Here is a 26,621-nt window from a genome sequence, read left to right as displayed (position 1 = left end):
AGATTTTACTATTGCTAAAATATAAAAATAAAATAAAAACGCAGTATATACATTTTTTATATGGATATTGATCAGAAGAAAATATGTTTTTTTTTTAAAAAAAATGTAAGAATCCCAAATCAAGATTACTACTTATACATTATTTTATCTGTAATAACAAAATATTCCTACTAAAATATTGTACTAATTTTGAATTTCAAAAATAGATTTTGTTAATCTCTCTATATTAAATATATTTATTTATATTTTCCATAGATGTCCAAAATTGTTAAATATATTTTCTCACACTTTCCCTACTTCTCAGTCTCCCTCCCTTTGGTCCCTCTGCAGATTTCGCCGACTCCTTCGCTGCCCCTATATATAAAGGGCGCCAGCTATACAGACAGTCTTACATATCAACATAGCTTTTCTCTTTCGCCGGCGATTTTCAATCACTCCGGCCGCCGGTGATCCCTTGCTGCACTGCTGGTATGTATATATGATGAGCTCTACTATTCTCGTTTTTCTGTGTGTATTTTGTACGGCACGTGCTGATCACGGATCACGTTGCCTGAACCCTAATTAGACGCATGTTTTGTTTCCTTTTAATCAAGTTAGTTGTACTCTGATCTGATTTTATTATACTTCTAGTTGTTGCTATATTAATTTATCCATAGCATAGAGTTGGAGTTGCTTTACTGTGTAGAAGTTTTATGAGAATTTCATAGCAACAAGGTTTGATGTGTACTGATGCAAAAGTGCGATAGGAAGAAGTTTATGCATTAGTCTGCTGTGTAATAAGTGTTATATGCCAATCTCTTTGGAGATTTAATTATTTTTTGTGCAATAAATGCCAATTTGCCAATCAGTAGCTATGGTTCTCATTCAGCATTGGTGATGTAATGGGAAGCACCTTTATTAACATTCCTATTCTAAATGCAATTGAATCCAATTATTGAGTGCGGTCTATTATCTGCCTTAAGTGTCATTGTTGAAATCACGATTGTGGTGAATGCAGCAGACCTTCTAATGGGAATGATACTTTTAGATACAGTAACAGGCTTTGAAACATTATGTTTAACAATCCATACTGTTGGTATGGTTCCTAAACATAAAATTTAGGAAAGAAAATTTTACTTAAGAAGAAAAATATGAAATAGGCCGTCTTGTTAGAAATAAGATTAGGTGAGCTACACTAGTTTTAACTTTTAACAACTGGTTTCATTAACATTGTATCTGTCTTGTCTGATCATATGGAATCTTTAATTGAATTGGCACGGATAGACTCAAATGCTTTAAAATACATTTGAGATTTGGTTGGGATATTTTATGAAGTTATTAGGAAAAAAACCCTGTTCTCTATAAACAAAAGATAATGACAAGTGCTATTTTTTTGGAGCTGGTCAACTAGACTGAATTACTGATTATGTGATAATACAAAGTTTACATCTTGGTCTTAGTTTCTTTTTACTTTGTCGACCTATTTGGTAAGCATACAGGATAAAGATCTTCAAGGTCTGGTGTATACTTCACCGCAAATCAATAAACCCTTTTCTTGTTGAGATGTTCAATGAAATCTAGTTGTACCAATAAAAGCCAACACCGGTGGGCGTTTTCTGGGATATTTAGTAGACTGTTGGCTTTTTCTGGGATCTTGAAAAAATCGGATGGTTGCTCATGAACAATCATCTGTATGACAGAAGGTGGAATATTGATAGTCTAATTTTTTTTATTAGTTGATAGCCTTATTTGCTAGATATCTTTTCTTAGCTGGCCTTTCTTTAGGACTTTGTTGCCTTCTAAGCAATTTTTTTTTCTAGATATTCATCCATTGACAGGATGGGTTTGCTTTTCTGAAACTCTTTTTCTAGATGCGATGGAAAAAGGAGAAAGAGAAGATTTTCTGAATGAATGCTGGAGAAACCATCTTTCTTGCCCGAGTTGTTTTGTTTAGAAAACGCGCAAGTGTACTAGAGGTTTCACTGAGTCAATTGCATCTTAAATGATTGAAAGAAATTATGAAAAGGGTGGTAGTTGTTGATGGTGGATCTATGCTTGCTAGATAATTAAATTCTACAAAGTAATATATGCACACCTGGGATCATCTGCTCATTTAATGCTTGAAAATTAATTTGTGAAATGAAACAGGCTATGCTTAAATATCATAAAGTTAACAAGGAACACAGTAGAATTTGTTAACTAGACACAGGGCTTGTTTCTGCTTCCATGTAGGTTTTGGTTTTCCCAGATAGCTATCGTGGCTAACCAGAAAAGTGTCAAAGAATGTATGCATCTCTGGATTAGAGGCAAACCTAGGACTTTTTCTTAAAACTGGAGAAGCTAACCTTTTTTCGATTAGTGGAATAAACATTAGGCCTAGTTCCTATCCAGGAACCTTCCGAGCAATTAGTACTAGAGTTTCTTCTACTTTATGTTGATCTCAGGTATAATTTATGCATCTGAGTGAAAATTAGTAGAATAACTGAGATAGGTATCACTAGAAGTATTTCATTTCATTTGCTCTTTTAGTCTCTAGTTTTTTTTTTATTTGCTATATATTAGGCTTGTTAGGTCAGGATGTTTTAACGTTGCGCAGTTCCTAGTCATGCAAGTAATTTTGTTTATTATTCTTTACAGTACATCTATTTGCTGCAATTTTTGTAACTCAATGGCCATCTGTGATGTCCATAAATATGATTTCCGAGTAGTGTCTCTTCCAGGTTATGTCTACGGATACATGCTATATTCACTTTTTCTCGACTCTTTTTCATTTCTGCTGTAAAAACACATCTTTTGCAGTTCTTGTCTGCCATGATGAAGATATACTACACAAGCACCACTCATACCACCTGCATATAGAGATATATCTTTCTTGGCTGCAGATGATGTTAATTTGGGATGTCAATAACTAATCGATAACTTCTGCTGCAGTTTGATTTTATGAACCATTAATTGAGAATAGATGCCTGTTGCAAAGCTCAGCATTGGTGCTACTCCAGCTGCAATGAAAGCAGACGAGGGAAATGATCCTCTTGATACCTTAATTAGGCAAGCCATAGGCAAGGAGCCTCTTTTTTCTTTCTCAAGAACAGGGGATGGACCTGTCCAGTGGATTCAACTGCTTAATGGATTAGAGCAGCAAGGTACCAAAGTAACATAAACGAAAGGGCTGCATTCATAGTATACAGCATTCTCTGGATTCTTGTGCATATTAGATAAGTGGGGTAGGGGAAGTCACCAATATTTCAACTGGTTTGAAAATCTTGTGGTGGTAAAGAATGTCATGCATTGGTCCATACTTTTCTTTTAGATGTAGAACACATCAACTTAATTAGTAACATGAAAAGGACTCAAAATTGTTTACATATGGAGCTCTGGTTGAAACCATGAGAATTGATTGACTTATGTGGCTCTTTGTGCAGATAATGCTGGTGGTTGGCCTATGCTAACACCAGCGAAATATCAGAAGTGTGAAAAATGTTCACGGGAATTTTATTCCCCTATAAATTATCGAAGGCATATGCGTCTACATCGTCGAGCCTTAAACTTTGATAAGGTATATCTAGATGTTTTTTTTATATAGCTTTATACTCCCAGAAAAGGGGAAAAAAGGTTTCTGTTTGCATATGTAAATGATTATTTCCAATTTAATTTCCATTCTGCTGACTTTTGCTATTTCTTATTATAAAACTTAGTGCAGATGTGTTTACTTGTCAATAATTTGACTGTGGATGTGCTGCCTTGTGCATCTTGTTATATTTTCAATTTTGCAGGAGTCTCGCAAATATAGGGATCTGCTGGGAGCATTCTGGGATAAGGTACTCCCCCATCTCATCTCCCTAAATTTTCTCATAGGGTGTTTTTCTGTGTCCATTGTTCCATAATGGTAATTTATGTTTGTGTAATTTTACCTGCAGCTCTCACTTGATGATATTAAGGAAGTTGTATCATTGCATGATGTTTCAATAAAGGTAATTGCCAGATTCACTTTCCCTCTGTTTAGGTATTTATTTCCCTGGAATTTGAAGCAGTTCTTTACAACAACAACATACCCAGTGTATTCCCACAAAGTGGGGTCTGGGGATTTGAAGCAGTTCTTTAAAATGAAAATTTGACGCATAAATATAAAGTGAAGATCATCATATTGCTTGCAGTGATTGTAGTAGGATTATCAGGGATGTGCTATAAGGTGCTTCTTACATTTCTTGACCTATATATGTGAAGTTGCCAATAACATATTTGTATTCTGCATGTTCTACCTTTTTTCTATGAGAAAAATATCGGCTTAATTCTTATGTTAGGGAGGTGGCGACTTGTAATAGTCACTGATAATCACCACGCAAATAAATTGCTAACAGCAGAGATTTAAGGATCTGTGTTTTGTTCAGACTACCACTTTATTCATATAAATGTCTATCCTGGTGGTAAAACTTTGTCTAAAGTGACACTGTTGAAATGTTGTATATGAGAATATTCTAATGTGCCATTCTGCTGATCTTCAGACTTAAAAGGAACATTCTGTGGTTGTTACTGTCTTTCAGGATCTTTCTGGATCTTCACTTGTTCAGGACCTGGCAACATCTATGCGAAAACCGGCGGTCTGGACTCTTCCCCAAGATTATTATAAGGCTGGCTTAGCTTTGTTGGTAAGTAATCTATTTCCACTCCCTGTCAAGTTCTATCGATACCCTTTGAGCAAAAAGAGCCAATGATGATGCTTATTGTCAATTTGCAGGACCTCATCCAAGGTATACCTTCCAAGCTTACCTCTCGGGAATTATTTAGCATCCTTGATGATGCTAGCGAAAGAACATTTTTATGTGCTGGTACAGCTGAGTCTCTGCAAAAATATGTTTTTGATGGGGATGCTTCCAAAAAAGGTCCTGAGCTGAAAAACTTGGTAGCTTGCACTAGCTTCCTTTTTGAACAGAAACTGGTAGGCCTTTCTACCTTACCTCTTAATTCCTTCTCGTCTATTTCTTGAGAACTATCCAGCTTTGCGTGTTGTCTATGTGTACATGTCTATATGAATTAATGCCACCATATTGCATTGAAATGAATATTTTGGGTTCTGTTCTTGATAATTTTTTGAAAATGCTGTTAGTTGCTAAGCATTCTCTGTTTAGTTTTTCCTTTCTTCGTATCAGACTGACCTTGTCCTTCAAACCAACATCCACAATGACTTGTGTCTTGTATGCCCAGGTAAAAGCATGGTTTGCAGACAAAGATGCTGAAGCTTTGAGATGCCAGAAGTTGCTTTTTGAAGAGGAGGAAGCTGCTCAAAAAAAGTGAGCACTTTTACCGTATCTTTTGTTCTCTGATATTGCCTTTTCATGTGTCCCACTAGCGATTATGCCTTTCGACTGATCATCATTTTTCTGATGTTCTTAGTGAGCAGTCAGTAATTTATGATGTGGTATTTCATATTTTCCCTTTTCCCCCTTTATTGTACTAAGAATTATGGCTCTTGGTTGATTATTAATTTTATGATGTTTTGGGTGGCTAGTCAGTAATTGATAAAGAAGTATTTTTTTATTGTATGGAATGAAGTGTTAGGAGAACGTCTACATACTCGGTGTTTGACTATTTTGAGAAAAAGATTTATATGTGGTGAAGTTTTGTGCTCTTGGAGTTTATTCCCTCCTTTCTTGAAGCAGAATAGCAGATTGCTTTTTGAGTAGCAAATAGTTTTACTTTTTCATTTGGTTGTCAAAAACCATTTTCACATGTTTTGAAGACGCAGGTTTTTGCATTTACAATCCTGTTTATGTGGAGAAAACTATTTGACACGCGTAGCATATCCTATTCTACTTCAAATAAAGATTTTATCACTAACGTAAAAATAAAATTACACGATTTGTTGCTGGGGATTTGATCTAGACACTGTTGGTTCCCATTGTTCACCTGGTTCCCAAACTGTTCGTCACTAGCCCTCGAGGGCTTCATGGATGTAAAACAAAAAGATACTCCCTCCGTCCAACAATAGTTGTCCACTATTGACTTGACACACACCTTAAGAAACAATAAATAATAGGGGTAGTATTACTATATTACCCTTCAAATATATTAAATTTAATGCTTTAGGAAATGTATTAGATATTGAATTAGAATGCTATCTAATAGCAAGGGTAAAATGGACACAAAGGGGTAAGTATTGTTGGACATCTATTTTTAGTACTGGACAAGTAAAAATGGACGGAGGGAATGCATGATTATATATTCACCTGTGCAGTTACATAAACTCATTTTCACCGTCATTCTTCTTATTTTGTTGGTAGGCAAGCTGAGTTGTTGGAAAGGAAAAAACAGAAAAAGCTTAGACAGAAGGAACAGAGAGAAAGGGAGCAATCAAATTGGGAAAGAGGTGATTTGGAGGTTCCAATGGCAGAATCTTCCATCCTTTCAGTTGCAGTATCTGATTCTAACTCAAGTACTCCCGAATTATCTGACGATACCTCCTCCTGCCTTGAACTTGTACAATTCTCTAACAATGAAGCTATAGACATTGAAGCGCAACTTAATCTCTCTAACCAGCAGCATCCGGATCTGGTAGAAATTCAGGATGTTGCGCCCCAACCAGTATCTGCACAGAGTCGACGGCATTTCCCCCATACCCAGTGGCAAGTGCCAAAGTCACAAAGAATGGGGCGAAATGGTTCCCATAACAACCAGAATCATCAAGTACAAAAACTTGAACCAGTGCAGAAGCATGGAGTTTTTAAAGACCGAGGTGCCCCTGTTAATAGCAGTAAGATTTGGACTAAAAAAATTAGAGTGCTAAATGATGAGCGCTTTAGACCGGAGCCGCAGAAGGAGGCAATAGATCAAAATCAGAGTAACTGTGAAGTGATGATTGGTTCTATTTCTGTTCCAATGAAAAATTGCAGCACTCCCGGACTGGGTAACTGTCCTGCTGTAGAAAGAGACAACTTCGACAGCACAGAACCAGCCATGACTAAAAAGTGTAATCTTGCAGTGAAACCAGCAAATCAAGATGCTCTTCAGGGTGGGTCAAATGGGGCAGCTGTGAAGCTTTGGAGGCCTGTGAGCAGGCATGGAAGTGGACAACATCCCGAAGAGGCTGTGATTAGTGAAAAGTTGGATAATCAGATTTCATCCACTGAAAATTGTTTGCAATCGTGCTCTATGGACAACCCTATAGGCAAAAGTAAGAATTACACATATCAGGTTGATGGTAATGTTCATCAAGGTCTGGGATTTTGCAGTACTTCTGCAAAAGCTTTTCTCTCTGAGAGTATGTTCCTTATGCTGTTATCCGTGCTTCTCTCTAAGTTTCTACTGACTTATTTTCCGCTTCATTTTCGTCTGACCTGTCTGAAAATGAATGTAGGATGGAAGGAGGCTATCTCCGGGGATCATGTTACATTAGTCCTTTCCAATGACACTGAAGTTTATGGACATCCAGATGCGCAAAACTGCGGTTCAGAAGCAGCTCCAACATCAGATGATCAGGAGCACGGCGTTCTTGTCAAAGCTGATAACCAGCAGACAAATACTGGAGTTTCTAATTTATCTTCCCGTGGCAATTCTAAACTTAAGTTCAGGCAGAAGCCTGATAAGTCTATTAAGACAAGGTACATTCCAAAGCAAAAACCATAATTTAGGATACAAGTATTTCTTGATTATACCAGATTTAGTCAGTCCAGCAGAGGTTCCGTTTTACCTGTGGTCTTCTGTCACAGTTACAGTTGAAGTAAGGTTTTCTAGAGTAGCTTATATCCCGTCTGCTTCTTGGGAGTTGTTGCCGCATTTTGGCTAGGGTATCCTTCTTTTTGCAGCTTACAGATTCTGTAACAAGTTGGGTTTTAAAATTTTTAGTCTCATTGCTCATTATTTTCTGCTATGGCAGCTCGCCAACTTCTCATGTTAGTTTGAACAATATATGATTATAGAAACAATTGATAAAATGGTCCCAGCTTTTCACAGACCAACTGCTTGTCTTTCTTTTCTGAGCTCTCCAGCATTTTTGGTGCTTATTTGCTATGTTTGACTGGCCCTTAGGGGTGTCGGGTTTTTTATTTGATGTGCAGTCGAGTTGGCATGTGGTGCTTGTGGTCCTTTTAGTATATAATACACATGCAAATCAACCCTTCCCCTCATTTATAGCCTTCTTTCTTTTATTTTGTTTTAGCATCTGGTAGTTGAAATTTATTGGCTCGATTAATCTTGAGTTGCGTCCAATGGGTCTGCTAAAAGGTAGGACTTCCTCTTACGCCTGCATTTCCAGGCTTCCACTGGGTTGATTATTCTGGATTTGCATCGACTAATAGACTTGCTAAAAGGTAGCACTTCTACAGTAGAATTCCAGGATCCCATCGGATACTGCCATACTGGCATTCTTTCTTATGTTGTACTGGCTATTGATCGTATTATTACCTCTTAGAAAACAAATCTAAAAGGTTCACCCCGGCATGTGTGATTTAGTTTATCACGACTTACAATATAGTCGGTTTTCTATTTCAAAGCTTCAAGTAAATATTAAGGAGTGTAACTCACTGATATACCTAGTGATCTGTTTCTCAAGTGTTCTTTGGGATGATATTCAGATCGATCATGTTTTAACTGATTAATGTTATTATTTACGACAATTACATATTCAACGTAATGCCACAAATACATATAATGTAATCCCACAAATAGTGATGGGTACATAGCTTTAGGTAAGGTAGAAAAGTGAATTTTGATAGACCCTCGTTATCCCAAGAATAGTGGTGGGTATATAGCTTTAGGTAATCCCAAGAATAGTGGTGGCTACCTAGTTTAAGGTAGAAAAGTGATTTCTAATAGATTTGAAAAGATTGCTGGCGCCTTTCCCACAGGAATTAAAAGATTGTTGGCGCCTTTCCCACAGGAATTCAGTCTTGTTTCCATTGCCTTAGCCTTTATATGCCTCATCCTGCCTTCTTTGGGCTGGGAATTCAGTCTTGTTTCCATCGCCTTAGCCTTTGATATGCCTCGTCTTGCCTTCTTTGGGCTAGGCACCTAAGAGCAGACTCAATCTTGTTTCCATCACCTTAGCCTTTGATATGCCTCGTCTTGCCTTCTTTGGGCTAGGCACCTAAGAGCAGACTCTAAAGGGAAAGAGCGTGGTCTTGAATTTAGTCTAAAAATTCATTCACATCGATAGGAGGCAGAGAACCAATAAGAAGAATACGAAGCATTTTAGAGCCCATCAAACATCACACAAACTATAGTACCCTCAGTTAAAGCAAGAGATACACGAGAAACAAATATGTGAAGCAATAGCGAATATGTAAATCAAACCAATATATAAAAAAAAAATCCAAAATTTATCTAGTCCAACATTAGTAGTTTGCATTTTTCTCCCTCTTGTTAAAGAAATGGAAGTTGAAATTTCCAATATCCAAAACAGCAATAATATTTGCAGTTAACTGTATTTATGCATATCCTTTCCTTCTCGATCAATTAAATTATGTACAAACAGATTCAAAGAGATATACAAATCCATTTATATGTCACCATTAATATAACATACTAAAACTAGTCAAGATGAAAACAAAAAATTATACATTAATCAATCTTTTGATTTGCGGCCACAGTAATATATCTTAAAGGCCTTAGGAAGATACACAGGCAACAAAAAACAGAACAAATTAAAACACCAAAACACCATATTAGCAGCAGCTAATCCTCTACCCATATACACCCTCCTCACATTTCCTCCATATTCTTCATCCACTTTCGATATTTCAGTCTTCAACCACTCCATAATCGTAAAAATCCTCCTCGAATTGTAAAAAACTGGAACAAAAACTCTTATAGGCAGCGAAAATTGATCAGTAAACGTCAATCCTTCCATGAAAACTTGACTAGCCAGCAAGAAAACATGTGGGGCTGCTGCTTTGATACCTTCTTTATCACCCTCATAAATTCCTTCGAAAATATAAAGTATTGGGAGGAATAATCCAACCAGAGCTCCAATTGAGACGTAAAGATTTAATACACTGTTTTTTTCGCCGAAAACAGGGGGCTGCTCTGTTTTAGGAGAAATTGGGGGAAAGGCAATTTTGGAGATGAAGTAGATGTAAATTAGGGAGAATAGAACGAAGACGAAATCTTCAATACTCACCATGCCACTAGAAGAAAAGATGATTATGATGGCGAGGACGTTGAGCTGTCGAAAAGTGAAAAATCCTCTGTTTTGTTGTTGTTGTTGTGGTTTTTTCTGGGAATTGTTGGTGATTTGTTCAGAGTTTTCATCTTTAAGAATGTCACTACATGGACCAACTCCACCTGACATTTTTTCTTTAAGAAATTTTGTTGTTTTTTTATGGTGATTTATTTTTTTGTTGAAGATAATGAAGAACTACTGTAGTTGAGAAAGTGACTGAGAGGAGAAGAGTAATAGTAAAGAGATTTAAGGGGAGGAGATACACGTGGTAGTTGGAGGTTTTGGATTAAATACGTGGCTGAAAAGAGATGACGTAGCGAAGATATTAATTATGCACTCATTTCGTGTTTTGATGAAATCAAGTTTTCAATAAATAAATATGAATTAATTTACTTTGATTAATATAAGCATGAATCAATTACTTAATTTTTTAATGTAGGATAAATGTATATTTTTAAGATTAATAACTTTTAAAGGGTAACATAGGAAGAATAATGCCATTTATACATGATTTTGTAAAAAGATGAATTAAGGATAATTTATTTTTAATAGGAACGACATATAAATAGCAACGGAAGGAGTATTTGGTTACAAATATTATGTAGTATTGGTATTATTATAAATTTTTTGTTGGGGAATTATTGTATTCTGTATGATACAAATCAAAAGTTATTTTGTTGAATTGGTGAAGATAATATCACAATGAACTTGAATTTTCCGAAAGAAAGCAAAATATCTGTATCTTAACTTTGAATATTTTAACTATAATTTTTATAGTAATATATTCATAAACAATTAATCTTAAAATAATGAATAAAGTAGCTAGGTTAAGGGCTTTGTGTTTAGGTCTCAAATAGTGAGAATGTNCTCCAATTGAGACGTAAAGATTTAATACACTGTTTTTTTCGCCGAAAACAGGGGGCTGCTCTGTTTTAGGAGAAATTGGGGGAAAGGCAATTTTGGAGATGAAGTAGATGTAAATTAGGGAGAATAAGACAAAAGAGAAATCTTCAATACTAACCATGCCACTAGAAGAAAAGATGATTATGATGGCGAGGACGTTGAGCTGTCGAAAAGTGAAAAATCCTCTGTTTTGTTGTTGTTGTTGTGGTTTTTTCTGGGAATTGTTGGTGATTTGTTCAGAGTTTTCATCTTTAAGAATGTCACTACATGGACCAACTCCACCTGACATTTTTTCTTTAAGAAATTTTGTTGTTTTTTTATGGTGATTTATTTTTTTGTTGAAGATAATGAAGAACTACTGTAGTTGAGAAAGTGACTGAGAGGAGAAGAGTAATAGTAAAGAGATTTAAGGGGAGGAGATCATGAGTACACGTGGTAGTTGGAGGTTTACGTGGCTAAAAAGAGATGACGTAGCACAGATATTAATTATGCACTCATTTCTATTTTGTTGAAATCAAGTTTTCAATAAATAAATATGAATTATTTTATTTGCATGAATCAATTACTTAATTTTTTGATGTAGGACAAATGTATATTTTCAAGGTTAATAACTTTTAAAGGGTAACAAAGAAAAAATAATATTATTTATGCATGATTCTGTAAAATGACAAAGATTAAGGACAATTTATTTTTAATAAGAACGACATATAAATGGCAACGAATGGAGTATTTGGTAAGAAATATGTGTAATTCGTATTGGTATTATTATAAATTTTTGTTGGGTTATTGTATTCTGTATGAGACAAATCAAAAGTTATGTTGTTGAATGGGTGAAGATAATACTCCCTAAAGTCTCATTTTATATGTCATCTCTTTCTATAAATAGTTGATCCATAATACTTGTAATTTCATAAAGTCAATACATAAATTACCATATTGTTCTCTTTTATCCTTGTGAGTTATTAGCTTTGAAAATATATACATTGACCAACTTAGAAAAGTTAAGTAAATAATTCATGTTCATTGATTGAAAACTTGAGTTTCAAAAAAAATTAAATAAGGGTAGAAGGGTAAAGTTACATCATTTCTTAATGCAAATGCAAAGTAAAAAGGTGACATATAAAATGGGACGGAGGGAGTATCACAATGAAATTGAATTTTCTGAAAGAAATTAAAACATCTATATCTTAACTTGAATATTTTTTTATCATTTTATTTGTTTTAACTATAATTTACTGTAATTTTATAGTAATATATTCACTAACAATTAATCTCAAAATAATGAATAAAATAGCTAGGTTAAGGGCTTTGTGTTTAGGTCTCAAATAGTGAGAATGTAGTAAGTAGGCACATGTCGTTTGGCGGTCGAATTGGGGCTGTCGTGCGACCGTGACCTACTCTTCCTTGCCATTAAAAACACCATATACCCACTTACAGATTACACAAAAATATACGTGAATTGCTACTATTTTTATTTCTATTTATACACAGACAGCTTTTGTTTACTCATCTCTTTTATAAATAAAGATAGTTTTGCAGTAAGGTGTCAGTTATATTTAAATATAGATCATGAAGAGTAGTGTTTGTCAGTTTGACACCTTGTTCTTACTCGGGGTCGTTTGGTAGAGTGTATTAGAAAATATAATGCATGTATTAGATGTGTGTATTAGTAGTATCTTATTTGGTACACTTTTTTATGGCATGTATAACTAATACAAGCATTAGTTATACACTCTATTGTGTATTAAGTTATGTATTACTAATACCAAGTAATTTTAGGTATTAATAATACATAGCATTTTAACACTTGCATTAGATTAAATAATTACAAAACTACCCTCAAAGTCCTTTTAAAACATTTCCTAGCATTTTCTCACAACTTTAGAACCTTTTCATTTTCTTTCTTGTCAGTTTTTATTTTTATATTTATTTGTTTTTCAGTGTTATAAAATTTGTTGGTGTTGTAATAGATTTTTTTTTTGGGAGGATTTGATTTGATTTTACTTAATAAAAAGGCCTGCCCCATTATTCATCCAAAAAAAAAAAAAAAGAACTACTGTGTTTGTAATGTCCCAAGTTAAGAAACGATTTTTCCTCCGTTTTCCCGCCTCTATAAAACGTAAGATACATGCAAGCTGCTAAAAGGGCTACCAATCGATATACCGGCTAATATCTTAAAAGGCCACTCAACTTTAAAAATTTATGTATTTATATCAATAAAATTACTTCACTAAATTTATTATTAATTATTTTTTATAACATGTAAACATAAACCCCACAAATAAATAAACTTTTAAGAACTCATTAAAAAAAATTACGAACAAACTTAACTACCAAATACTCTTATGATATTACAATAAACAATTATACACTAATACTCAAGCAAATTCACGACGAAAACTTGAAGCACACAAAATTCAACTTTATTTTCCCACTTCTGTCTACGAGTTTTTCTTTTTCTGGTTTCGGAAAGTTGTGAGGATTTGTAAAAATATAAATTCTGCTCTGTTTCTGGCTAATTTCATATTGCAGTTGTATTGGTGAGTATATCTAAAAAAAATGAGTATTGAACTTTTATTTTGTTCCGTTTACAATGCTTTTTCTATGAAAAAATATTTGTGAAACCCTTTAATTTCGTGGAAAATGATACGTACTTAACCTTTTTCGCTAGAAATAATAATTGTAGAGCAGAAAATTTCATATGATATTTTTGTATATTTATTTATTGTAATGCCATAAGAGTATTTATTTCACTAATTAATATTGTTCGTAAAATTTCTTAATGAGTTTTCTTTAATTTTATTTACTCATGGGATTTATGTTTCATGGTATAAAAAAAATTATAATCTTGTCAAACTTAGTTGATTGATTTTATTGATACAAATGCATGAATTGAGTGATTTTATTTATACAAATAAATAAGTTGAGTGATTTTATTGATATAAAACAAAATTCAATGACTTTGCTAGATAAATTCTCAAAATTGAGTGACCTTTTAAGATATTAACACTCGATCTTTTAAGTATCAAAAAATATCTAATTTCAATACAGTTTAATCAAATTTTTTACTATTGTGGTGATAAATTTGATAAAAAAAAAAATTCTTTCCCAACTTTTCACAAAAATATTTTGATGCAATTGTACAATTATTTAATATTATTTTTGAAAAAAAGAAGAAGAAGAAGAGTTAATAATATTTTAGCAAAGAATTTTTTTTTATGTTTTAGCAAAGAACTTTTTACTAAGAAAGTGTAAAAATAAATAAAGAGTGAAGGGTATTTTTATAAACATATATTTTTAAATAGAAATTATGCAAAATTTGTTATTTCTAATACATCAAACCAAACGGTGTATAAGAAATAATGCTTGCATAACTAATGCAAGCACTACTAATGCACCCTATTTTGCATTGTTCTTATACACTCTACCAAACGAACTCTTTTGGAATATTCTACTTTTGATATTTCCCCAAGCACAGTTATCGAGCAGAGAGTCGGCCTTTTTTTTTTTTCCATTCAGGTAAAGATATGCTTGTCATATAGACACCATGTGAAGAAAATTAATTAATGTTACCATAAAATCCCAGTAATTAATAGTTGAAATTCAAATTATATGTCCCCTGTAGTGTTTCAACGATACAGTCATGGAGGGCAAAAGCTATTTACAGGACTGAAAAGTGGGGGAAAGGGAGGAAGAAGGAGCCACAAGCTCAGACTAATCATTTCTATGACGAAGAAACAGAAGCACGATTTCTATTTTTGTACATATAATAATATACATTGGTGTCAGTCAAGTAGACTTCATTACACAATGATTTTCAAATCCCTTTAGGTATGAAGCAATTTCATGGGAGGGGGAATGGTCATTATACATTCCTTTTATGGGGGAAGAGAAGCAAATATTAATTAAAAAATGAAACAAAATAACTAAAAAGGGTGGGAGGTTACAACAAACATTTGGACTAAATAAGAGAAGATAGAAAATCAAAACCATGGTTTAAAGAAATTTCGAATCTAGTGCAAAACTGGAAACTTAATCTCTGTTTTGAAATGCACAAGTTTTGCCAATGCCATAATCACAAACAACGGAAACTTTCCTTCTATTCTGATATTTCACTACACTTTGAGCACCTGGCGTGTATCCAGGGAGATGAACTTGCTTTTCGCAGCTTGACAGGAGACTTTACATGAAATGGATACCCAAGCATAACCAGTCTTCGTTGCAACAGCACAGACAGACAACCTGGCATGTTAAGCTCAAGCTGAATACCAAAAAAACGCTTTGTCATTTGTCCACCATTTCAATCACTATCCCCGGTCCACACCTGCTGCAAAGATTAGAAACTCCCCAATGAGACACAAGCTTCTAGCACAAAACAGACATTTGTTTTATCAAGTCATCTCATGTTGATTTCGGGTCTTTCTAATTTTATTCCTTTTCACCAGGAGGAAGTGCAAAGCAAATCAATAGTAATAGTAGTTCCCAACCAGAACCTAGCCAAGAACCTGTACACCCCTTGATAAACATTCCCATCTCTTGAAACAACTATCGAAGTGCAACACCCCAACCAAGGTGAAATGCTTCACCTAGTTGGTCTCCAGAAGGGCATGTCTCACTCAGGAAAAACTCAAGAAAAGAGGCTTCCAGATTGTATCAAGATGTTTTTTTTTGTCATGAGAAGGAGGAAACTGACAGCCACTTATTCCTACACTGTAGGATTACTGTTCAGGTGTGGCACATGGTTTTCAACATTTCTGAAGAGCCCTGTGCGATGCCAGAGCATACTGCTGATCTTTAGAGCTGTTGGATGTGGGGNAAGACCCAAAAAAGATGGGGTTTATAGTACCTGCTTGTGTCTGGTGGGCTATAAAGAGAGAAAGAAACCTCAGGTGTCATGAATATTACTAACACCATTCAGAAGGTTAAAGAAAATTGCATTAGCATGCTGTATTTTTGGTGTAAAGAAGAAGGTATAGAAGAAGTAGAACAGTTGGTAGATTTTCTAGGATCTATGTAATTAGGAAATAGCTTGTAATTTTTTGGAGGTAGCCAGCATACCCTTAATGCTGAAGAATACAACCTTATATCAAAAAAACATTCCCATCTGTTGGAGCAACTCAACAAGAAAGGTAAGCTGCCACTGCCACTGCCAGGTGAATCATAAATGAAATAATGAGGTCATGAGAAAAATCATGCATGGGGCTGGTGGGAGGTGGGAGGTATCCCGTGGAGTTAGTTGAGATGCACGTGAGTTGGCCCAGACACCATGGTTATCAAAAGAAAAAATCATGCATGGGATTGACAAGCATTCAAACTAAAATACTTCCCTAATATGTCTTCAAAGAATCATTGCAACTAGGGCCTAGGGGTGTCAAAATGAGTCCAAATATAGGTATCCACACAATTTTATGGGTCGGGCTCAAGATAATTTGAATTGGGTCAATCTCAACCCATTCAAGCCTTAACCCATTTTAAAAGAATCCTCAATTGAGCCCAATTTAATCTCCAATTACAACCTGTTCTAAGACTCTTTATTTGCAGGACTCCTTATTTGCATTGGAGTAATGTATGTTCCCAATTCCCATATTGAAGGTATGAATTACTATCTATTTATATCTTCTAGGATTTATCTATCCATTTGTAACTTATCTTTTTTATTTTCTTCAGTTGAAATTTAAATTGTGGTTACAAAAGATAAATAACAATACGTTAAAATTATTGAGATTGAGCGGGTTAAATTGGATGGATCGTGACCCAACCCAATTTTTAGCCCATTTGACACCCCTAATTGCAACTATGACTAGAAAAAAGACAGTTGTGGCAACAAGTTTATTAATTCGCCTTGTTTCGTAAGCAACATTTTGAAATAAACTAGGTTAAATATCACCCAGACTCAACCGGGGAAACCTTGCTGTGTGAAATCAGAAATGTGACACATTAAACAAAAGAGACAGAGTTTGACTTCAAGGAATACTTATAGTTCTTTGGGAAGTGCAAACAGATCAATGGAGTACCACAAAAAATCTGGAACCATTGCTGACACTACCGAGGCATCATTTCCAATTTTCATCTTTAAATTTACTCTTCTAATGAAGTATGTTGGATAAAACAGAGAGCAATCAGGTCAGGTCTCCATACAACCATATTCTTTTACTATTAAGACTACAGTTTAATTCTAACTTCTTCAAAATAGCCTAGAAATTCTTGTACTTCTGGTATTAATTTACTCTTCTAACGATGAGTGTTGGATAAAACGGAAAGCAATCAGGTCAAGTCCACGTACGACCATATTCTTCTATGATGAAAACTCTACAGTTTAATTCAACTTCTTCAAAATAGCCTAAAAATTCTTGGTACTTTCGGTATTTAGAATGATAGAAAGAGTTTCCTTGTTACTCCACATTCTTGCGGACAGAAATCTTTTTCAGCAAGATCTTTCCAAAAGAATATTGAACTTTCCCTAAGTTATCAATAAATGTTTGGTTCAGGAAAAGTAAAAGAAGATCTTACCTGTACATCTCTTCATGGAACCATTTCCATTCATGGAAATTGGTCTAAGCCGTCTCGTCTCCTGACCCAACGACAAAATCTGTTGTATCCTTTCTGGCCAGACAGAGTCAAGTCTCCGAGCAAAATCCTCAACCTCCCTGCAATATAGAAATACAAAACAAGTGAAAAATCACATGTCTTACCATGGGAATAGTTAAAGAAAACTTGCCCCATACAGACATAGCCAGGGGCGGACCTAGGTGGACCCTAGGGGGTTCATCCGAACCCCCTCGTCAAAAAATTACACAGTATATATAACGTCAAATTCTGATTTTATGTGTATATATATTAAAATGAACCCCCTGAAAACAAAGTACAGGATTGGCACAGTGGATAAGTGGTTCAACAAATGCCCCTAGGTCACGGGTTCGAATCCCATAGACAACATTTTTTCCTCCTTTAAATGCTTCGGAAAATGGAAGTTTTGGGCTTAGACTTTCTTCTTCTTTTTCATTATTTTTTCCTTTTGTTCCATTTCTTCTTTTTAATTTGTTTTTGTTTAAATTTATTAGACACATTCTTTTTTTATTATTATTTTTTATTCTTTTTATATCTATTATTCATTTTGTTTCAACGTAACTCATTTTTCATATACAAACTTGAATAACTCTTTCAAAAAATGATGAATTATATTTAATTAGAAATTGAGATAGAAATATAATTTATTTATAAAAAAAAAAGATAAATTAGATGTAATTGAATGAAGAAACTTAAATATCGTCAACATCCTTTCAAAAATATTAATTTATAGAATTCATGAAATTTCTTTTATATTTTTAATTCTATTTTAGAGAGATGGAAACTAAACATATTTGATTTAATCGTTATTTGTCTTTTTTACAAATTATGACTAACCTAATAATTTGAACTATATGAACTAAAAAAACTGACAATGCTATTTATTTATCTTCTGAATATGCATTATAATATTAGTAACTCTATTCTTACACACTTTTAGAGAATTTTGACGATTTTCATAGTAATATGTGATTGAATGAATGCTAATTTAAAATATTTAAAAAGTGAAAAATAAAGTAAAACATTACAAAATAAAATTATAAAAAGCACAAGAAATTTTAAGAATGCTCAATGGAGCATGATAAAAGTAGAAAGAAATGACTAATACGGTATGATAAAGTAAGTTAAATTTAGCATGATAAGGTAAATATCTTTCTTCTCCATCTTGCTCCCTTTTTCATCATTTAATTTTCACGTGTTTTAGGAGTTAACTTTTGTAATATAGTCGATCCACTAATATTCTTATGAATGTATCTTTGTCCTCGATATCTTTGATTAGTTTAGTCTTTACTTTTATGAACCAATGAAATATCTATGATTCTTGTACGGTATGATAAAGTAAGTTAAATTTAGCATGATAAGGTAAATATCTTTCTTCTCCGTCTTGCTCCCTTTTTCATCATTTAATTTTCACGTGTTTTAGGAGTTAACTTTTGTAATATTGCCGATCCACCAATATTCTTATGAATGTATCTTTGTCCTCGATATCTTTGATTAGTTTAGTCTTTACTTTTATGAACCAATGAAATATCTATGGTTCTTGTACAAAGAGCATGCCAAGGGACTACTACGCTCACCGCGCACTTGCATTACCACCTGAACTTCTCCTTTATACTTTGAACCCCCATGGGTCCGCCACTGGACATAGCAGCCCATGCTAAGAGAAATATGGAGACATCTCGCTGTAATAGATAGTAATCATAGTGCCTAGATACACAGACAGACTACCATAACACGTGGATGATATGACAGTTCCACATCAATTAAATAAATCCATATATATACTATAATAGCTAAGCAGATTCCAGCTAGAAGAATGCAAGCATTATAATGTATTAATGTTGATAAACTTGCAGTTAGCACGATGTTTAGGAAAGACTACCAGAATACAAAACCAAGCAATAAGTTAATGCCAGTAAGGGTTGTACGAAGGAAGCAGGCCAAACAAATGAACTAGAGAAAATTCATGGAATTGGATGGACAAAAGACGGATCGTCAATAGAGAGCGATATTACATTCAATTTTTGAATAACAAAATATATCTCTAGAACACTAATACAAGATGATCTTTGATTAGTGTTCATTGGGGTAGATTTCAAAGGCTGTTTGCAGAAAGCGGCAGAATTATTTCAAAAAACGACAGGATGAACAAACCTGTCAATTTCTTCCTTCCTTGCTGGATCTAACTCATCATCAATATCAAAGTCATCCAAGTCGAGCTTAGATGAAAACATTGCAGATGGCGAGTTTTGCAGCTTAGAATTTCTACTTGGAGAAGACCCATCGTTGGTGTCACCATTTAGGCAGCCAGATGTATGGCAATTAGATTCCTGAGTACCAGCAAGGATCATATCAAAACAAATAGAAGATAGTTACAACAAACACACTCCTCTCTTACACTGCAAACATAAAACAAAATAAAGAAACAGAAAAGAACCTAAAGTACATGAGATACCAACCATATTATAGTTTCCAGCTTCATTATTTGAAGACAAATTTCTAGCTTGTTCTTTTCTCCCTCGAGATTTCTTTTTATTTTTTGTTACTCTTACACCCTTTGAGTCTGCAAAAAAAGAGAGCCATGATACAGTTAAAAGAAGGAACTTGGCACACACAAAACAAGAACAGGGTTCTCAAAACAAATAAAGGTTGGTTAAAAAACTTTTTTATTTCAGATAGAGGCTTGTAAACACGAGAAGTATACAGTTCCGCATAAATTGATTAGCTAACCAACTCATGTGCATCTACTATTGACAAAGTCAATGACAAAACTAGATTACAGTATTATAAGGTCTGGCGACCATACAGCCTACAGATATGATGATTATGCAGTAAAACATATTTACTTATTGGGAAAAAAAAACTTACGCAATTGATTCATCAAAAGCATAAGAACGGATGGCCTCGATCATAGTTTTGGCAAACTAAATACTCCCTCTGTCCCAATTTATATGTCTCACTTTCATCTTTAGTCGGTCCCAAAAATAATTACACATTTCTATAATTAGTAACAATTTAACTTTAAAATGCTCATTTTACCCTTAATGAAATAATTTACAACCACACAAATATCTATGACTTATTTTAGAACATAAGTTTCAAAAGTCTTTTCTTTTTTAAACTCCATGTCAAGTCAAACTAAGTCATATAAATTGGGACGGAGGGAATAGAAGCTATGATGAGCAAATCCAACCTCCCTCACCCCCCCACCCCCAAAAAAAAAAAAAGGTAACTAGAGGTGGTAGTTCAAATATCTTACTTATATAACGTGTAGAAGTTAGTGCAACTTTACACAACAAATGAGAGTGCAAATGAAGTCCACAATTGTACCTTGATCTCCACTATTTATGAATGACAAAAGATCATCAACTGATCTTTCATCTACACGGGGCTCTTCTTCTACATCAACATTCTGGAAAATGGAAATGAAAATCAGTAAACCATTAATGAATTAATGAAGAAAGAGAGATGCACATCACAACAATTACATCAATATAAGTGAACATGACTTGAGTAATCAACGTGGGATAAATGTCAAAGTACCTTTAGCTTCTTTCTGTCATATAATTCTTTCCTTTTTCTTGCATAGAGTCTATTTAGAAGGCGGATACGTGGATCATCCGTCATATTTCTCAAAGGTTCCAACTTCTCCTCCTGACGAAATACCACTTCAATGTAAGAACAACCATAATATGGTAGTAGAAGGATATCAAAGTTCTCTGCTAGTGAGACAGACCTCTGTTAGATCATCAGGCAAATGGAAAGTTTCACGTATTTCCTCGGGAGTTTTGCCTTCAATCACCCGAGCAAGTGCACGGCTCGTAAGGTCAACCACAGGCCTTAGTTGAAGGCTGTCAGCAGCAGAAGCCAAATCGCATAACGTCTTGGTATCTAACCGGACAAACTTCTCATCATGTTTCTTCCGTTCCTAGGTACGTAAATGACAACTGTTACACTTAGTGGAAGCCAAATGATTGAACATCCTATTACATAACATACTGAGCCCAGATGTTCCTTCATTGTGTGTGTGTGTGTGTGCGGGGGGGTGGGGGGGGCATGCATTGTTTAAAAAGAAGCAAGAAAGATACCTTATTAGAACGGCCAGGAACTTGATGGAACCGACAAAACTCCAGTATTAACTCTAAGTTAGCAGGATTGACTCGTTCAGGAAGTGATATTGCACAATTTTTTGAAGATCCCTTGCCATTTTGAAGTAATTCCCGGCATATCACAGGGCAAAACATGGCAACCTCTTCCTCCACTTCTTGGATTGAACCATCAGCAGTTTCAAGCCAGATGTATGACTTCATCTGTACAGAATTAACCACAGCGTAAATTTAGCAGAAGATCTTGGACAAGGTCAGCTGATTGGAACATTAAATATGGGGAGCACTGGAAATGCAATAAAAATCTATTCCCACACATTGGACAGTGGCGCAGGATGTCACACTCCATTCCCATGCAAAAAAAAGGATTTTGGCCATTATCCAAAAGAATTACTAATAGTTTCTTTAAATGAAGAAAGGGATGGTTCCACTTATCTCTACCCTTCATACTAACAAACACAAAAGTTGTAATCTGATGAGTAATAACACATAATGACAACTATAATCATGCCACCAGTGCTAAATCTGCCATTATCAGTTCTTAAACAGGATCATTAATGCTTACAACATTTAAGGGCTATGATCTATATGACGCATCTTGTGTCGTGACGCAACATGCCATCAATAAACTAAGAAACACCTAATTCTTCCATGCAGTATCCAACTACAAATTTAAGATAAGTCAAGAAAAGTATATAGCATAGCCAGTTCATCTTAAACACAAAACAACTACAATTCCCGAATCATGGCATCTCATAACACCTTAAGTGAATGCAGCTCACAACCTGACCCAAGCAACTGATATAAAGACATCCTTGAAAGGGAATGGGATTGGATGAAGATAAAAGGAATAGAAGTTAAAGAGTCTCCTAAATTCACAAAGATCACAACCAAGTAGCCCTTTTTACTAGATAAATACATGCAAGTGTCATTTGAACATAAAGAAGGTATCTCATACCTCTGGTTTGACAATCGCCATAGGACCTCCAGACATAAGCTGATAAATCTGATAAAACTGTTTATGGGCCTTCTCAGAACTAGAGTATTATAAAGGTTCAACCTTAAAAGTGTCAATGTAATGAACAAGACAGAGGCTTTATTCCTTCAGAAGACAAGCATCAGTAACATATATCAAACCCTCGTAAGTAAACCTCTCCGGATTCCAACGAGACATGCACCTTCAGGGAGATGGTTTCATCAGTAGTATATTATTCTCAAAGAAAAAACACAGCAGGTTGATCAAGTTACATAAATTAACAAACACTAATTAAAAAAACATATGAATCATAATATTCCATTGTTTTGCCTATTAGGGCTTTTACTTCTAGCTGTGCTTGTTTTCCTTACTTAATTGTTCATTTCCATATCATTTCCACCATCACAGACTCTCTAACAGCATCCCCTAGTATTCGTTCCAACAGAAAATTCCAAAATCAATCAAGTTCCAAAACTTCCAACCACCTCCCATCTCTTCCCCAAAGAAATGGGGAAAATTTAGAAGTAGACTGATGAAACAATAAACAATCCCCAGAAATGAAATTTAACAGAAATGTAACAAAATTTCACTTCAATCGCTAACCCATGTATATGTATACACTCATCAGCATTTCTCCATTAAAACCCAATGAATAACCCAAAATAACACCAAAAATCAAGAAATGGTATAAATGAACACCTACCAACTAAAAAAAAAAAACCCAATTAAACCAACTCGATTTTTACACGAAATTAACACAAACCCACCGATAAAGAACCAATTTTGAGTGTAAAACAAGATAGAGAAAGGTAAATAAATTCAGAACATCAAAAGGTGAAAACAGAAATGAAAAAAGATACCTCAATAAACAATGCAGTCACCTATGCCGCAGCAGAGATAAAAGCTGGAGGATAAAAAAAAAATCCCAGAGATATAGGTAGGGTTTTAAACTAGCAAGAAAAGGGGAAGAAGGGATTTTTTTTTCTTTTTTTTTTTTGGCTCGGCGTTTGTTTTTTTTTTTTTTTTTTGTCTTTTTGTTTTTTCTTTCTCGATTGGAAGGAGAGTAGTCTCTGTAATTGTTTAGGTTTGTTTACCTGATAATAGGGGCCCTGACTGTCAATGGTAGTTTAGCAGATTCGGGCGTTTAGGGCTCTGTCTCTCAACAAGAATGGTGGCTGCTGCTGGGTTTAGGAAGGAGAAGAGGCAGCCTCAGCCTACTATTTTTATTTTATTTTATTACTTTTTTTGTTTTATAGGATATGCTTGTGATAGTAAAAAGCTCATCAAGATAGGTTTAGGATGCTTGTTGAGCATTTTCACATCGTTGATTAATAGATTGGGCGATTGAGTCACCGTGAAAATTAAGTGGAAATAATATAAATCTTCTTAGAAAATAATAGAATTAGAGAGAGATTATCAACTTATAGAATAGGCTTGCTACAGTAGAAAGCTCACCAAAATAGGTTTCGAATACTCGTCAAACATTTTTATAGATTGGACATTTGATTCACCATGAAGATTATATAGAAATATTGATTCTCCTAAAATGATTGAATAATAGAGAGACGACTGATTTATAGAATAAGCTTGTGACAGTCAAAATGTTTGTTGAGCATCTCCACTGTTGATCCATTAATTAGGAGTTTGAGTCACCATGGAGATGAAATGAAAATACTATTAGTCCTCCTAAAAAATAAAATAAGGGAGAGACTATTGATTTTTAAGATAGACTTATGACAGTAAAAAACTCACTAAGATAGGTTTGAAATGCTCGTTGAGCATGTCCACTGTTGATCCATAGATGGACGTTTAAGTAACCACAAAGATTATATGGAAATACTATTGATTCTCTAAGGGGGGAAAACAAGGGAGAGCCAAAGCATGTTTGGTCATGTGAGACAAAATGGTGATATGGTGAAATCGATATACGTATCTCTAATACACATAAGTTAGATTAGATGAAATATTTCCAGATACATTGTATCCAAACATATAAAATTTGCATGTATTCGAAATACATTGACTCTCTTATTCGTCTCTTTCCTCTTTTCTCTCAACTTGTTTTTTTTTGTAAGTAAATATTTTATTTACCAAAGTGATCATTACACAACAATTTGAAGAAAAAAAAAACAGACTTGGACATCCTTGCTTCAAGCCTTACTAAAACATCACTTTCTAAACTTCTACCTCGACTGCTATATTAGGGGTAAACATTGAGTTCTCGATGTCTATTACCTGCCCTTTCTTGGTAGGATTCTCTTCCATGTATTTCTCTAATGATATGCCTAATCATGAACTCTTCACTTCTCTATTTGGATTGAAATATTCTACAATTATAGTTATGCTCTATCCACAAGTAATAGATGGCTCCTGCCAAACTCATCCTATATACATGTGCATTATATTTCTTGCCATGCTAGCAGTTTATTCCATATTCCAGCAGTGAACGTGCATGCAAAGAAGAGGTGATCAATATCTTCATCCTCCACTTGACACAAGGGACATGTCAAGTTAGTTGTTACTTTCCATTTTGCCATTCTATCATGTTGAAAGTCGTCTTTTCAGTGCTATGTACGGTATGAAAAGCCACTTTAGTGCACCATAGTTTGACCATATCAGTCTCCTCCATTCCACTTCCACCTTGTCTCATCTCATCTTTTTATAAACCTTTTCAATAGATTATTGTTCCATCTGTCTCAGACTGTGTTCATTGTAACTAACATCTTGTAGATATTTATGTGTTTTAAGTATTCTCTATACAAGCCAAGATGTTTGTTTTGCTTGGATGCCCCGTATTTCTTTATGCCTATAATAACTATGTATTTATTCCACCCATAATTTTTCCTTTTTCTTATCGAGGTTCCATAAGAGTTTTCCAATTGCAGCATTGTTCCAGATGAATACATCAAGGAAATTGGTTATATTCATCTCTTGCTTATCTCTCTTCCTATGTATCTATATTTCAGAATATATATGAGTTTTACAATTTTTTATATATTTGTGTATTCAAAATCAATTTCATCCAATGTATCTCACGTCAACTTCATAAGTGTATCACCTAAGTTTCACACACTTTAATTTCAACTTGAGAACCAAAGCACCCGTCGTACTTTTGGTTAATGAGTGCTCACGAATAAGTTATATCAAGTTTTTAATACTTTTTATTTACATATACAAAGCTTCTGTCGGGCTCAATGAGTGCTCGAGCACCCATTACCCTATACGTGAATCTGCCCATGAGCGTTACCCTCCCCAATTAGTTTTGTAAGTTGGTGCATCATAAGCTCACATGGTGTATGTCGATAATAAGAAACTCCTATTTTATATATATACATACATATATATTTCGAATATACATGACTACATATATAGTCATAGATATGATGTCTGATAACATGATTTTCATATATGAATCCTTTCGGATATAATTTTGAAAAGCATGGTCTCAAATAGATATTTTCTTTCAAAATATTTATTTATGGTCTTTTACTATTTTCTTCCTAAATTGATATTTATGTATAATCGAAAGATTCATTATGGTCTCGCTCACACTTTATTATAATATAGATATGAATTACCTTTGTTCTTACATGCTCAGTATCTTTTCTGTACTAATCACATAGCTTTTATGCGCTATATTTTTCATATAATGTAGATGCGAGTGATCATTTTTAGGCACGTGGATTGAGAGTAGTTGTTCATAGTTTAGCAGTTGGTATGCCATTCTTATTCAGGGACATGATTTAGTTGTTTCTGTTCTTATTTTAGACATATTTTTGGCTAGCTGGGGTTTTTCCCGACAAGTTGTTTTATTCAATTTAGAGGCTTTCAGACAACTATTCAATTGTAATAGACTTATTATTGAAATCTATTCCAGCTATGGCTTTGGTTTAGAACTTCCACTTCAGTTTTTATATGATATGTTAAGATATGCTAT

At 34.4% G+C, this 26,621-nt stretch overlaps 4 protein-coding genes across 7 annotated transcripts in view; 1 reads left to right on the top strand and 3 right to left on the bottom strand.

The window, feature by feature from the left end:
* LOC125858189 (60S ribosomal protein L36-2-like) overlaps positions 1-26,621 on the bottom strand; it is a 163,807-nt gene that overhangs the window by 48,469 nt on the left and 88,717 nt on the right. The window lies entirely within an intron of this gene.
* On the top strand, positions 274-7,931 carry LOC125858169 (uncharacterized). The gene is made up of 10 exons (XM_049537858.1): positions 274-468; positions 2,911-3,122; positions 3,402-3,535; positions 3,753-3,797; positions 3,897-3,950; positions 4,521-4,625; positions 4,715-4,915; positions 5,182-5,267; positions 6,258-7,234; positions 7,331-7,931. The coding sequence occupies exons 2-10, from the start codon at positions 2,942-2,944 to the stop codon at positions 7,597-7,599; spliced, it is 2,052 nt and encodes a 683-aa protein (XP_049393815.1). The 5' UTR covers positions 274-468; positions 2,911-2,941; the 3' UTR covers positions 7,600-7,931.
* Positions 9,507-10,329, bottom strand: LOC125858188 (uncharacterized). Its single transcript, XM_049537889.1, has one exon. The coding sequence runs from the start codon at positions 10,259-10,261 to the stop codon at positions 9,536-9,538; it is 726 nt and encodes a 241-aa protein (XP_049393846.1). The 5' UTR covers positions 10,262-10,329; the 3' UTR covers positions 9,507-9,535.
* On the bottom strand, positions 14,971-23,915 carry LOC125858176 (SKP1-like protein 21). 2 transcript variants are annotated; one of them, XM_049537867.1, is made up of 10 exons: positions 23,545-23,915; positions 22,667-22,886; positions 21,691-21,912; positions 21,339-21,530; positions 21,146-21,256; positions 20,933-21,014; positions 20,062-20,165; positions 19,757-19,932; positions 17,546-17,682; positions 14,971-15,362 (listed from the first exon to the last, which is right to left on the bottom strand). In XM_049537867.1, the coding sequence occupies exons 2-10, from the start codon at positions 22,700-22,702 to the stop codon at positions 15,343-15,345; spliced, it is 1,080 nt and encodes a 359-aa protein (XP_049393824.1). In that variant the 5' UTR covers positions 22,703-22,886; positions 23,545-23,915; the 3' UTR covers positions 14,971-15,342. The 2 variants fall into 2 exon arrangements, with proteins under 2 accessions (XP_049393824.1, XP_049393825.1); XM_049537868.1 differs by having other exon boundaries at positions 14,971-15,359.

This window comes from Solanum stenotomum, chromosome 3 (assembly GCF_019186545.1).
Source record: "Solanum stenotomum isolate F172 chromosome 3, ASM1918654v1, whole genome shotgun sequence".
NCBI classification, from domain to species: domain Eukaryota; kingdom Viridiplantae; phylum Streptophyta; class Magnoliopsida; order Solanales; family Solanaceae; genus Solanum; species Solanum stenotomum.
Note: the sequence above shows the minus strand (reverse complement) of the source record. Positions and strands in the feature narration are given on the sequence as shown.

Excerpts from the sequence above, each read along its gene's own strand:
- LOC125858169 (XM_049537858.1), top strand. The coding sequence starts at position 2,942 with ATGCCTGTTGCAAAGCTCAGCATTGGTGCTACTCCAGCTGCAATGAAA. Across the intron at positions 3,536-3,752 it reads GAGCCTTAAACTTTGATAAG|GAGTCTCGCAAATATAGGGA; the intron begins GTATATCTAGAT and ends TCAATTTTGCAG. Across the intron at positions 3,798-3,896 it reads TGGGAGCATTCTGGGATAAG|CTCTCACTTGATGATATTAA; the intron begins GTACTCCCCCAT and ends TTTTACCTGCAG.
- LOC125858188 (XM_049537889.1), bottom strand. The coding sequence starts at position 10,261 with ATGTCAGGTGGAGTTGGTCCATGTAGTGACATTCTTAAAGATGAAAAC.
- LOC125858176 (XM_049537867.1), bottom strand. The coding sequence starts at position 22,702 with ATGTCTGGAGGTCCTATGGCGATTGTCAAACCAGAG. Across the intron at positions 20,166-20,932 it reads CATAAATAGTGGAGATCAAG|ACTCAAAGGGTGTAAGAGTA; the intron begins GTACAATTGTGG and ends CTTTTTTTGCAG. Across the intron at positions 17,683-19,756 it reads AGGAAGGAAGAAATTGACAG|GGAGGTTGAGGATTTTGCTC; the intron begins GTTTGTTCATCC and ends TCTATATTGCAG.